Below are 14,020 nucleotides of genomic sequence, written 5' to 3'. Positions count from 1 at the left end.
AGTTCAACTGCCAACGTTTAATCAACCGGCTCTTAAAGTTAAACTTACTTGTAAACGACAAGTCTACTCACAAAATCCCTGACAAAACGTGAGTGTTCTTTATATACCTCTGCATTATGAATTCATTACGTGTTAAGTATTCGCAGTATAACCATTTTTTCATCTTACAACTAGCACGAGCATTACATTTAAATATACCAGTAACCGTCATACAATGTATGTATTAGTTCGAGCATTAGCTTGTATTTACAGGGGGTATCAGCCTGCACAAAACATGGCATTATTTGTTTTGTCTTTTCTTCAAACCAACTCTCAGGATTTCTGTTTACACACAAAAACTAAACAGTACTGAAGAAGTCTGTAAATACAGGTACATGTAGTTTATGAAGTATGTTTTCCAACACACTTACACGATTGATGAGTTTGAAAAAAATAGCACTAAAGCTAAAACAGTTCACAGTATCACATGTATAATTCATTAACACATATCCAAATACCTGAATCAGAACTGATATTATCGTTTCCTTCAAAAACCACTTTTTCAAGTGAATGGGTTAGATTATCCACAGCTACTTCTATCGGTACACCTTCAGTTCCAAATTGATCTGTATAAACATAAAGAGAGACTCACTGCTGAGTTACTATGATTATCAGTTAAATAAGGTGTGACGGAAGTTTGGTAACCAGGTTTTAACGTTAACATCCTGTTGGTGTCACAGGCAACTCGCTCCGTTTCCATTGTTAACTTGTCCTTCTTCCCAAGTACCAACCCATAGTGGAACTATCTACCCCAGTATATTCAGAATGCTACCTCTACTGAATGCTTTAAAGCCTCCCTTATGAGGGACCTAGACATTAATGACTTAATATGTAAACGTCACTACATGTATGATAAGTACCTGCTGACCGTGTCTCTGTGCAAATATATATTGCTTAGAGAGTTTCTTATTCTGTAAACATTTGGATTCAGATATAATGCCTTTATAATGACAAGGGTCAAAGGTCATCTAAACCAAATATATCATTTTGGCTCAGGTTGTTTTATCTGTTGTTTCTGTCGTGTGTCATGACAAGTCAAATTGTATTTGAGGCCGCTACTTAAATTTCACAGGGTCATTACTTTTTGGAAATTTGCTGCTTGCATTATTTGCTATGAAATGTATAACTTAACTTCCACTTTCAGAGGATCGCTACTCAAAGGGTTGTGACTTTCGGAACTTTATAGTATGTCTCTTTTCCAAGAAATGAATGACAAAAAAAATTCACGTGAGAGAAGCTCTAGTACTGTAGCTTGTGGAAGACTCTGTTTCAGCTGGTTTGCCAAAATAATCTACAAGTACCTTGATCCTTTGAAAATGAAGAACCCTCATCAGTTCTAGTTTTCAGTTTTCCCTCCACTGTTTCTGTTTGTAAATCACCTTCTTCGTCCCGTTGAGATACTTTCTCTTCATCAGGGAAAAGCACATGGATTGGTTGTTCCACAGACACAGTGACATTTCCACATTGATCTTCAAAGATAAAGGGAGACTCACTACTGAGTTGAGCATCGTGATGTAATTGATGTACATGTTATCATATAATGATGGCAAAAAGACAATACAGTACTGGGCAGAAGTAAGCTAAGCTAACGCTATGCTGAAAGCTTTCTTTCAGTGCTCCATTTTACGTTGACTTTCCCCTACCATTCTGGAACACAATGGAGCATTCACTCCAGAATGCAGAATGAGTCAGATTTTTTTGTTACACACGTTCTTATCTCTTCAGTACAGTAGAATGCTAGGAAAATCCTGTGACGTGACAAGCGTGACCACATCATGTGATCAGGCACTCACGTGACGAGCAGAACCTCGTGCAACGGATATACTTTGGTAGTGTGCGAGTGCCAACTCGGCATTAAAAGTTTCTTATCACTATTTAGCCTGAGCTGTGATTTATTCCCTTTATAACTTGACATGGTGTCAGAAGTGGCTCTCACGCTTCGTTACTGGATGATGTGATGAACATTCGTCGCCACACTGGTGAGTAAACCGTCGACCGAAATTGGAAGCTTGTTCTGCGTGGCCGCCATCTTGGATTTGGCGAGATGACTGATTCTGCTGAAGGAGGCGCTGAAGGAACGTCAGCCGTAGCTCCGTTGATATTGCCTCCAATGAACCTGCCGCCACCTAAACCGCTCGTCGTAGATGATAATCTGGCTAGTAATTGGAAGCAATGGAAAAAAGTATGGCAAAGGTACGAAATCGCGACTGGAATTTACAAGCAGGAGAATCTTGTTCGAGTGTCAACATTGCTTTCGGTTATCGGCGAAGAAGCTGTCAAAGCCTTTGATACGTTCGCTTGGGGCGAAGGCCAGAGTGAAAACAGTATTACAGACGTCTTAGCTAAATTTGACGAATATTGCGAACCTCGCACTCAAGTCATTTACGAACGCTACCGTTTTAATAATCGTAAACAGGAGCCAGGCGAAAGCATTAGTGCGTACGTGACCGAGCTGCGTGTGATTGCGAAGAACTGTGCTCACGACGAAATCACACCGGACGAGATTTTACGCGACCGCTTGGTCCTTGGAGTCCGAGATGAGAAAGTACGCGAACGCCTTCTACGAGTAAACGACCTGACCTTGTCTAAAGCCATCGACATTTGTAAAGCGGCAGAACAGACTAGTCAGCAATTAAAGCTGCTTGCCAGTGGAACAGAGGAGTCAGTTGGTGCAGTTAGAACACAACAAATAAATGAGCCACCTCAGAACACACGAAGGCCACGTGACCCACCCATCCAGCGAACAGAATGTAGATTTTGTGGATATCAGCATGGAAATCGCCAGTGCCCTGCAAAAGGCCAAACTTGCCACAAGTGTGGACAAAAGAACCACTTTCAGTCAAGGTGCCGAGCAACCAACCCAAAGGTAAACACCGTAGAAGAAGTACCTGAAGAAGTTTTTCGTATAAGTAAAGTTGGAAGTAGATCACGTGCTTTGATTACTATGGAAGTCGGCATGCAAGGCAACCAAAGTCAGGTGACATTCCAACTAGACACAGGTGCAGAGTGCAATCTCATTTCATTGAAAGATTATCAGCGTGCCACCGGTGATGTGGATTTGGCACAAGTCAAGCGCTGCTCACACAAGTTTATTAAAACTTACACCAATGAACGATACAAGATACTGGGGTCAACAGAGCTCCCTACATGGCGCCATGAGAAAAGAAATGTGTTGCCATTCAACATTACAGAAGATGACCTTGCCCCACTGTTATCATACAGCACATGTATTGGACTGGGACTCATCACAATTAATGACTGTGATAGCCCATCAAACGTCAGTAGTCTCGAGGATACCCCCAGCGTTGGCATTGCCGTAACAGTAGGGATTGCCGACATTCTAGAGGAATACAAAGATGTCTTTGAAGGCTTGGGTGACCTCCCAGGCGAGCACCACATCGTCACTGATGACACAGTTCCACCTGTAGTACATCCTCCGCGTCGTGTACCAGTTGCTTTACGAAACCAGATCAAGGAGAAACTTGATGAGATGGTAACTAGTGGTATTCTTGCACCTGTAACTGAACCAACCGAGTGGGTTTCCAGTATGTTGGTCATTGTCAAGCCCAACAAGCTGCGCATATGTCTTGACCCGCGTGATTTAAATAAAGCCATCCGTCGAGAGCATTACCAAATGCCAACAGTGGAGGAGGTCGCGACCCGGCTTTCGCAAGCAAAGAAGTTCACGGTTGTCGATGCCAAGGACGGCTTTTGGCAGAAACGTCTTGACACTGAGTCTTGTTACAAGACCACCTTTAACACACCGTTTGGGCGCTACAGATGGAATAGGATGCCGTTTGGCATCTCGTCAGCGCCAGAAGTCTGGCAACGTACAATGCACGAGTTTGTCGAAGACCTGGAAGGAGTGGAAGTGATTGCAGACGACTTCCTGATTGCCGGATTTGGCAATACAGAACATGAAGTAAACCAGAGTCTTGCAAGAAATGAGCGCGCCTTTCTCGAGAAATGCCGTTTGTGGAACTTGAAGTTGAATCGTGCAAAAGTGAAATGGCACCAATCAAGCGTGAAATTCACGGGTCATCTACTCACTTCTCAAGGGCTAATGCCTGACCCAGAGAAGATTCAGGCTATATTGCAGATGCCTGAACCTGAAGATGTCACTTCATTGAAGCGATTCCTGGGGATGGTGACCTATCTTGCTAAGTTCATGCCCCACTTGTCAGAGATGACAGAGCCACTTAGACGTTTGGAGGACAAGAATGTAGAGTTCCAGTGGTTAGAACAGCACTCCCTTGCCATGAAGACAATCAAGAAATTCCTGACAGAGGCACCTGTCCTCCGTTATTACGATATAAACAAGCCGGTCACTGTACAATGCGATGCAAGCCAGTCTGGCTTAGGAGCAGTACTGCTGCAAGATGGTCAGCCTGTCTGTTATGCCTCCCGTGCCCTCACTGACACTGAGTCTCGATATGCGCAGATCGAGAAAGAAATGCTTGCCATCACTTGGGCATGTGACAAGTTCGACCAATACCTCTATGGGCGAGACAAAATCACTGTCGAGACTGACCATGAGCCATTGAAGTCTGTGTTCAAGAAGGAAATTCACAAATCACCCAAGCGCCTGCAGCGAACGCGCCTGGCCCTACAAAAGTACAATCTAGAAGTTCAATACAAGAAAGGAACACTCATGCACATTGCAGATGCCTTGAGTCGTGCATATCTGGAGACCACTGATGGGGCTCAGACCGAGTTTTGTGAGATTCGTGCACTCGAGATGGTGAATCACGAAGAGTATATTCGAGTTGAACCTCCGAAGCGAGATGTCTTCCGACAGCGAGTCGCTGAAGATGCTGATATCCAGGAACTAATCCGAGTGATCAAGCAAGGCTGGCCGAAAAGAAAAATTGCCCTCCTGCTGCTCAGCCATACTATGACGAGCGAGGCGAGCTGATAGAGTCACAAGGTCTGGTGTTCCGTGGAGAACAGCTTGTAGTGCCTGTTTCACTTCGAAAGGAAATGTTAAACCAGCTCCACAGCAGCCACATCGGCATTGGAGGATGTGTTCGCCGTGCCCGTGAAATATTGTATTGGCCACGAATGAGTGCTGAAATCAGAGACTTTGTGTCTCGTTGTACAATCTGCCAAACATACCGACCAGAACAGGCCCGCGAAGGGCTTCAGCCACATGAGCTGCCTTCACGCCCTTGGCAGAAAATTGGTGCTGATCTGTTTCTTCTTGGACAGCAGACATTCCTAATCATGGTTGATTACTGGTCCAATTTCTTTGAAGTGGTTGAGATCCACAAGAAGACAGCACAAGCTGTTATTACTCAACTCAAGGTGCAATTTGCTCGCCATGGTATTCCAGAAGTACTGATTACAGATAATGGTTCAGAATTTGACAATCGGGAGTTCCAGAGTTTCTCCTCTGAGTGGAATTTTGATCACCGAACCTCTAGTCCAAGATATCCACAGTCAAATGGAAAAGTGGAAAATGCTGTGAAAACCTGCAAAGGACTTCTTATGAAAGCGAAGGACGACAAGAAAGACCCACTATTAGCAATCCTCGATTGGCGCAACACCCCAAGTGAGGGGTTCAGTACCTCGCCAGTTCAGAGGCTAATGGGTCGACGCACTCGTACTTTGCTACCAACAGCTGCAGTGCTCCTCAGGCCAAACAGTGACATTAAGACGACGGCGAGTAACCTAGCAGCTAGGAAAAGATTGCAGTGCAAGCAGTACAACAGAGGCATCAAGAACCTTGCCCCCTTAAAGGCAGGTGATTCAATCCGCATGAAGTTGCCTGGGGAGAAGAAATGGAGCTTAGGCCACTGCACGCGCCCTCTTGCCCGACGGTCGTACGAAGTTGAGGTGGAAGGACGGCGCTTCCGTAGAAACCGCCGCCAGCTGCGGTCTACTATGGAGCCGTCACCAGAACCATGCAGCCCCATCGATGAGCCTCATCAAGCTGAGAATGAAAGCAAGCCACCAGATTTACCAGAGTTCCTGCCAGGACAGATCCACACCCAGACCCCTGAGATTGAAGTGAATGATTCAATCCCCGCCACAGAATCTGTCCCGGTCAACGAAGATCCCATACCTGCTTTCCAGCCCAGACGCTCAGAGAGAGCCAGACGTGCCCCAGCATGGCTTGAAGATTATGACTTGAACACTTGAACATTGACTTGAAACACTTGAAATAGCTTTAGTTTATTGTTGGACCCTATTGTTTTTGTTCTTGCTAATTTTGTAAGGGAAGGGGATGTGACGTGACAAGCGTGACCACATCATGTGATCAGGCACTCACGTGACGAGCAGAACCTCGTGCAACGGATATACTTTGGTAGTGTGCGAGTGCCAACTCGGCATTAAAAGTTTCTTATCACTATTTAGCCTGAGCTGTGATTTATTCCCTTTATAACTTGACAAATCCCCCTTGCAAGGAGTTGGCAAAAAACCTCAAACATCATAATGGTGTCTTCCTAGTTGCTGTTAGTGTTCAAAAATACACTTCTCTTCTTAAAATACGCCAGTAACGTATTAAACACTTCTCAATCATTATCCTAAAATTTCCATTGTGAGTAATTTGTAACAATAAATGATGTTCGTAACCGCTTGAAGCAGAAATGATAATCACATGATCGATGGTCTACGATGTCTACTTCAAAATAGATAGGAAGCTCCAAGCAGTGTATGATGGTAGACAAAGTCGTGTACACAGATGATGGCGTGTTTTAATGGGAATCTTGGTTAAAAAACAGTGTTGTAATGTTCCAAATCGTAAGTTGGTGCTTCTGACAAACTGTTTGAGAGGTTTCAAGTCAACCATTCTTTACCCGTTTTAAAGACTGGAGGTTTAGTTTCAGCTATCAACTTTTTGGAATTCAAATTTTGCACGTGCTGCCATGTTCATTTTTGAAAAATTTGATGGGCGATATTTATGGCATCATTGTGTGGTTAGACATTTTCAAAATACAGCATAGCGAGGATTTAGAGATAAAAAGTAACAAATTACCTTAAAGTAACCTGATGGTAACCACGTGATTTAAACTGAAAACTGAACTCTTCATATTCAAACCACTTGCAGAGTTATGGACTTAAAACTTAAAGTCTAGTTAAAGAAACCCTTAAATGTACTTTGCAGCTTAAATTGTGTAATGAATTTATTCCGTTTTCCAACTTACACTGACAACTGGCTAAAGTGAATCTGACCGAATTTAAGCTAGAATTCCAGAGTTCAATCCATCAACGCAATAAAAACATACACAAGAAACGATGCAAGTAAAACTACATCATGTAATCACGTGCCTAACAATCGATAAGTCAGTGTCAACTATGGGGTCCCCTGAATTCCGCACATACCCACCTTAACCAATGGACCAAAAACATTGGTTAATGTCCTTCACTATTCGATGACAATAAAGTCTACAATAGAGACACCTAAACTATTCTGCAACCGAGTCATTATGTGTTCTTTACGCAACTTTGTCTTTAATCCAATCAACTTAACCAACGGCTCTAAGCATTAGTTAGTAGTATCCTCCTTTCTTCACCTGCTTGAGCTGCCTGTCTCCATGGTCGCAAAGGCATTTCTTTCAGTTCTGCTTAGACGGATTCCGGCTTCCCCTCTTTCAATACACTGGTGACGTCTTCAGTGAAGCTCTCCAGTTCCTTCTTAACATCATCTAGAATTTCAAGGGGAAACAAGTGTTGTAGAGGAAGCCGTAAATATGAACTCTTTCCCTCATCAGCAATGCGGACGACTGCTCCCCTTGTCTTCTTGTCAACGAAGAGACTCATCATGTACACTGACGATGTCACCTATCTGCACCGTTTGGCCTGTGGAATCTGGCTTCAACCTGTGAGATTCTTTGAGGGCTGGGATGTGCTTCTGTCTCCATCGATTCCAAAGGTGATCCATTCATCTCTGTAAATATCTAGCTCTCCTTGTGACTGTCTCACGGGTACTGGAGTTGTCTGCTCCACTTCTCGTTGTATCTGGCAATGACAGCAACCGTCTACCACTGATTAAATGAGATGGTGTCAAAGGCTCCTCCAGATCGTCTGGATACAGATAGGTTAATGCCCTGGAGTTCAGAATGCAGTCAACTTCAGTTAGAACTGTCAAGAGCTTCCCACATGTCAGGTGAGCCTTTCCAAGTGTTTTCTTCAGACAATGTTTGGTACTCTTGAACATCCATTCAAAAATGCCCCCCTCGCCCCCCTCCGCCCTCCCCCCCCCCCCCCCCCCCACCATGGGGCTTTCTCAAGATTAAGCTTCCACTCGATTTTCTTTTCCAAAAGGAAAGATGTGACGTCACAGTCATTAACGATCTTTGTTAGTTAAGTCGCAGCTGCATTCAATGTCTTCGCGTTCTCAGATCTGATAAGTTCTGGAATCCCTCTATGTGCCACAAATCTTTGAGGACATCGAATGAACGCCTGGGGTGTAAGACTTGGAGTGAAATCAATATGTATGGCTCATGTACTTCCACAGGTGAATAAACAAATGTACACTTTACTGCCTTGAATTTCCTTTCCAGACAGTTTTCACAAATAGCGGTCCAGAAAAGTCTACTCCTGTGCTTGCAAAGGGGTGTCGTTCCTTGAATCTGAATTCAGGCATATCTGATGATGGCTCAACCTTGTATGACCTTCTTTCATGTCTTCTACGCACTACGCAGTTGAAGTTTTGTTTTCTGATGACTTGCCGTCCCTTGGTGAGCCAGAAACGAGATCTCAATTCTGTCAGCGTTTCCCTTACTCCATTGTGCATCACCCTGTGGTGACAGTCGCTGATTATGAGCCTCGTGATATGGTGATCACGTGGCAACCATGCGGGAAATTTAGCTGTTTCCGGAAGAGACGAGTTGCAGAGTCTTCCCTTGCACCTCAAGATTCACTTCATGTCTCTGATTACTCCCAGCTGAAAACAATGTTGTTTGAAGTTTCGATTCAGCGGCAGAGACTTCAAAGACTCCAATATGCACACCGATTCACTAAACAACACTTCTTCACTGATGAGACTTACAGAACCAACAGGACTGGGTTTGAGGACCATGCCTTAATGTTGTTCACAAAGCGTATGACATAGGCAGTTACTCTACACACTATAGTCTTCACAGTCTTTGAGTCTGTCTAGCAGCAGACACGGCTGATAACGAGTCACTGTTCCAGTATTGTCTTGATCCGTGCAGTTAACCTTGCCAGTATTAACGCAGCCGAGAGCTCCAACGTCGGAATGGTCTGCTTCTTTAGTGGGGCAACACAAGTTTTTGATGTAATCCATCAGACTTGAGTACTGGTTCGGGATTTGATTACCAAGTAACCCACCGCTGCATAAGCTGAGGATGAGGTGTCACCGAAAGCCTCCAGCTCATATACAAGCTCCTTAGTATCAGGTTCAGAAGTGATACAGCTGGGGATCTGAATGACATTCACCTGCCCCAACTCTGAGATCAACTTCATCAATCGAGTTTTCAGTTCCCACTCAAGTTCTGCATTCCAGTGACAGTCTGCCTTGCAGATCAAGGTCTTGCAGAAGAAACTTCATTTGTACAATAATTGGTGAGATCAAGCCTACAGGATCACAAAAACGTGCTATCACTCTGAGTACGTTCCATTATGTGGGTATTAGACTTTGAGCGCTTTCCGCATGTGTCTGAAACTTGAACAAGAACTCATCAGTGAAATAGCTCCAATTAGTTCCCAGGACCTTCTGTTCAGTGTTGATATTCCATTCCTCAAGGCCACCGACCATGATTCTATTGTATGTCTCACTATCTTCACCGAGCTGATTCCCTTTTTCTGTTTGAACACTGAATTCCTTCTGAGATTACATTTCCTTGATCCTCTTCATTAGGGGCCTTGAGTTGGTCAGCCATTTGCGAAAGTTAAATCCCCCTTGAGCCATTCTCTCTTGACTCGACGTAGAGTTGATATGCCTTGTCCACATCCACAAGGCTTAAACTCAGATCATCTACATACAACGAGCGAAGCATCTAATTGACAAATTCAGGGTCGTCCCTTTCATAGCTGGTGATGTGCTTGAGGAGAGTTGCATTCAAAAGAAAGGGACTCGAAGTAATTCCAAACACGACTCGAGCAAATCTGTATTCCACGATCTTAGGTTCCGCTGAATTCACGTCATCCACCCACAGAAAACGCAAAACGTCTCTGTTCTCCTCCTTGACGGCTATCATGAGAAAGGCTTTCTCTATGTCAGCAACTAGAGATGAGCAACTAGTGCAATTGGCTAGACTCTGAATCTTGTGAGAATGTCTAGGATGTCAGGAGTTAAGGGTGGTCCAGTATGGCCTAATGTTTAGTGTATTAGATTCTTCATCTAGAGGTATATACGTATGCTTCAAGCCCTGGCTGTCGTCTTTGACCAAGACGGATAGATTATGCTGGAATCATTTGCAGTATCACACCCCTTATTTGACTTCTTGCAAAAGTGAGCATTATGAAAGTATGATGAGTGATTTTTAAGCACAATTTAAGAATAGTTAGGAGGAAAACTAGTAGTAAAATGAACTATTTCAATAACGTGAAAATAGAGATCATACATCCGAAGTAACAACAGTAATAAAAGTTATCCTTGATTTAAAAGTCTACAACATATTGAAAAAATTCCTTCATGGAATATTGTAACGAGCGCGGACGACAACTTTCACTCCAACAGTTCAACTGCCAACGGTTAATCAATCGGTTCTTAAAGTTAAACTTACTTGTAAACGACAAGTCTACTCACAAAATCCCCCCACAAAACGTGAGTCTTCTTTATATAACCCTGCATTAGGAATTCATTACGTGTTAAGTATTCGCAGTATAACCATCTTTTCGTCTTACACATAGCACGAGCATTACATTTAAATATACCAGTAACCGTCATACAATGTATATATTAGTTCTTGCATTAGCTTGTGCAATCATTGCATGTTTTGTTACAATATGTTCAGTGTAGGACCTATTTACAGGGGGTGTCAGCCTGGACAAAACATGGTATTATTTGTTTTATCTTTTCCTCAAACCAACTCTCAGGATTTCCGTTTACACACAAACAATAAACAGTACTCAAAAAGTTTGTAAATACAGGTACATGTAGTTTATGAAGTATGTTTTCCAACACACTTACACGACTGATGAGTTTGAAAAAAAAGCACTAAAGCTAAAACAGTTCACAGTATCACATGTATAATTCATTGCCACATCTCCAAATACCTGAATCAGAACTGATATTATCCCTTCCTTCAAAAACCATTTTTTCAAGTGAATGGGTTAGATTATCCAGAGCTACTTCTATTGGTACACCTTCAGTTCCAAATTGATTTATATAAAAATACAGAGAGATTCACTGCTGAGTTACTACGATTATCAGTTAAATAAGGCGTGACAGAAGTCTGGTAACCAGGTTTTAACGTTAAAATCCTGTTGGTGTCACAGGCAACTGGCTCCGTTTCCAGTGTTAAGTTGTTGTTCTTCCCCCATACCAACCCAGAGTGGAACTATCTACCCCAGCATATTCAGAATGCTACCTCTACTGAATGCTTCAAAGCCTCCCTTATGAGGGACCTAGACATTAATGACTTAATATGTAAGCGTCACTGCTACATGAATAAGTAACTGCTGACCATGTCTCTGTGTAAATATATATTGCTTAGAGAGTTTCTTATTCAATAAACATTGGATTTAAATACATTGCCTTTGTAATAAGGGTCAAAGGTCACCTAAACCAAATATATCATTTTGGCCCAGGCTGTTTTATCTGTTTGTTTCCATTGTTTCTCACGACAAGTCAAAGTAACTGTATTTAAGGCCGCTACTTTAATTTCATAGGGTCATTACTTTTTGGAAATTTGCTGCTTGCAATATTTGCTATGAAAGGTAAAGCCTTATTTCCACTTAAAGAGGATCGCTACTCACAGGATTGTGACCGTTTTGGAACTTTACAGTATGTCTCTTTTCCAAAAAAATGGGGAAAAAGGAATTTCAACTGAGAGAAGCTCTGATTACTAGAGCTTGTCGAAGAATCTGTTTCAGCGCATTTGCCACAATGATCTACCTGTACCTTCATCCTTTGATACTGAAGAACCTTCATCAGTTCCAGTTTTCAGTATTTCCTCGACTGTTTGTGTTTGTAAATCATCTTCTTCATCCCGTTGAGATACTTTCTCATCATCACTAAAATACACATGGATTGGTTGTTCCACAGGCACAGTGACATTTCCACATTGACCTTCAAAGATAAAGGGAGACTCACTACTGAGTTGAGCATCGTGATGTAATTGATGTACATGTTATCATATAATGATGGCAAAAAGACAATACCGTACTGGGCAGAAGTAAACTAAGATAATGTGAAGCTGAAAGCTTCCTTTCAGTGCTCCATTTCGCGTTGGCTTTCCCCTCCCATTCTGGAACACAATGGAACGTTCATTCCAGAATGCAAAGAACGAGTCAGATTTTTTTGTTAAACAAATTCTTATATCTTCTGTACAGTAGAATCCTCTAGAAATCTTGCTTGCATGGAGTTGGCAAAAACATCATAATGGGGTCTACTGTGGCCGCTGACAGAAACAGTTTCTGTTTTTGAGCACAAAATCTGCGAAAGAAATGGCCCTATATAAAGAATACTCAACCATGTAAAAAGCGGAAATTGAGGTCTTAAAAGTGATGCACCAATCTGTCAAATTGCAGTTCTTCAATTCTTAAAAGGTACGGTATATATTACGCTAATTTGTGACCCGCAAAAACTCATTGAAATGAGTTTTTATGCACTTACAATAACATAGTCCAGTATTGATTTGTTTGATAACAATTGCTTAACAGATACTACAAGTCTAAAACAAGTAATAACAAGTAAGTAATAATACTTGACAAGGAGCTTTTCTTTTTCTTTTCAAAATATGTTTTTATACACTCAGCAAGAAGTTCTTTATGGGAGCCAATGGTGTGTATTTGTAAACTGAGCATTGTGTAGTTTCTTGTTCACGCCAATACAATATCCCGAAATTTACGATGTTAGTAATGTACTGTAACAATACATCACGTTCGTAACCAGTGGAAGTACAGACGATAATCAGATGCTGGCCTAGGATGTCTGCTTCAAAATAATTGGGAAGTTCCAGGCTGTGACTATTATAGTAGACAAAGTTGTATCCACGTGTTGTGCGCTTTTAAAGGGAATCTTGGTTAAAAACAGTATTGTAAGTAATATATCAAACGCGAAAGAGCGTGTTTGACCACATTTCCAAACACCAAGAAGAGGGTTGAAAATACGACGCACAGCGGAGTATTTTTGACGAAGTTTAAGGTGTTTGGAAATGTCGTCAAACACTGTCTTGAGTGTTTGATATATCTTCTCGATCGAAACTAAAACAAAGGAGAAAACGGAGAAATCGTAAAACTCTATGCTAATTAAGAACAGATATCCAAATGCTCGAAAACAATAAAACCACGAGGCCGCAGGCCGAGTGGTTTCAAATGTTTCTCGCATATGGAAACCTGATGAAACCCTCGCACTCGTTTTTGAAATAGTACTTAATAATCCAAGTCAAAAGTTGGTGTTTGTGACAAACTGTGAGATCTAAAGTCGATAATTCTTCACCCGTTATGAAAATCAAAATGGAAAGGAATGATCCTAAAGAACCTTTACTGGACGTTAAGGTCTTAAAGCTGCTAAACCATTCTTTAAAATTGCAGTCCTTCGATCCTCTAACTAAAGACAAGATACACGTGATGCTGCTTAACAGAATATTCAAAATACCACATTACATGAAATTTTCGCGACACGTTTATTTGGTGATTTTCACGTGCGCATATTTCACGACACTAAAATTCTTCGATCTTGCGAAAATTTTGTATTTTGAATCACTTTAACTTCACGTTTTCGAGTACATGCAATTTGTTTCCTTGGCAATGTTACCAAAACATTTCCTTGGATTAAGGTCATTCCACTGAAATAGAACCTACACTGAGATTTTTGTCAATCTTTGCCTATTGATTGTTTATATTA

At 42.0% G+C, this 14,020-nt stretch overlaps 1 protein-coding gene across 1 annotated transcript in view; it reads right to left on the bottom strand.

Moving 5' to 3' along the window:
- LOC149112609 (uncharacterized) overlaps nucleotides 1-14,020 on the bottom strand; it is a 199,089-nt gene that overhangs the window by 112,272 nt on the left and 72,797 nt on the right. The window contains exons 9-11 of the mRNA XM_089290534.1: nucleotides 12,074-12,241; nucleotides 1,341-1,508; nucleotides 498-605 (exon numbers count right to left, since the gene is read on the bottom strand). Of these exons, the coding sequence (XP_089146660.1) occupies nucleotides 498-605; nucleotides 1,341-1,508; nucleotides 12,074-12,241 (444 nt within the window). The remainder of the gene's footprint in view (nucleotides 1-497; nucleotides 606-1,340; nucleotides 1,509-12,073; nucleotides 12,242-14,020) is intronic.

Source organism: Orbicella faveolata, unplaced genomic scaffold (assembly GCF_042242905.1).
Source record: "Orbicella faveolata isolate gen_17 unplaced genomic scaffold, um_ofav_v1 contig_2, whole genome shotgun sequence".
In the NCBI taxonomy this organism is placed as follows: domain Eukaryota; kingdom Metazoa; phylum Cnidaria; class Anthozoa; order Scleractinia; family Merulinidae; genus Orbicella; species Orbicella faveolata.
Note: the sequence above shows the minus strand (reverse complement) of the source record. Positions and strands in the feature narration are given on the sequence as shown.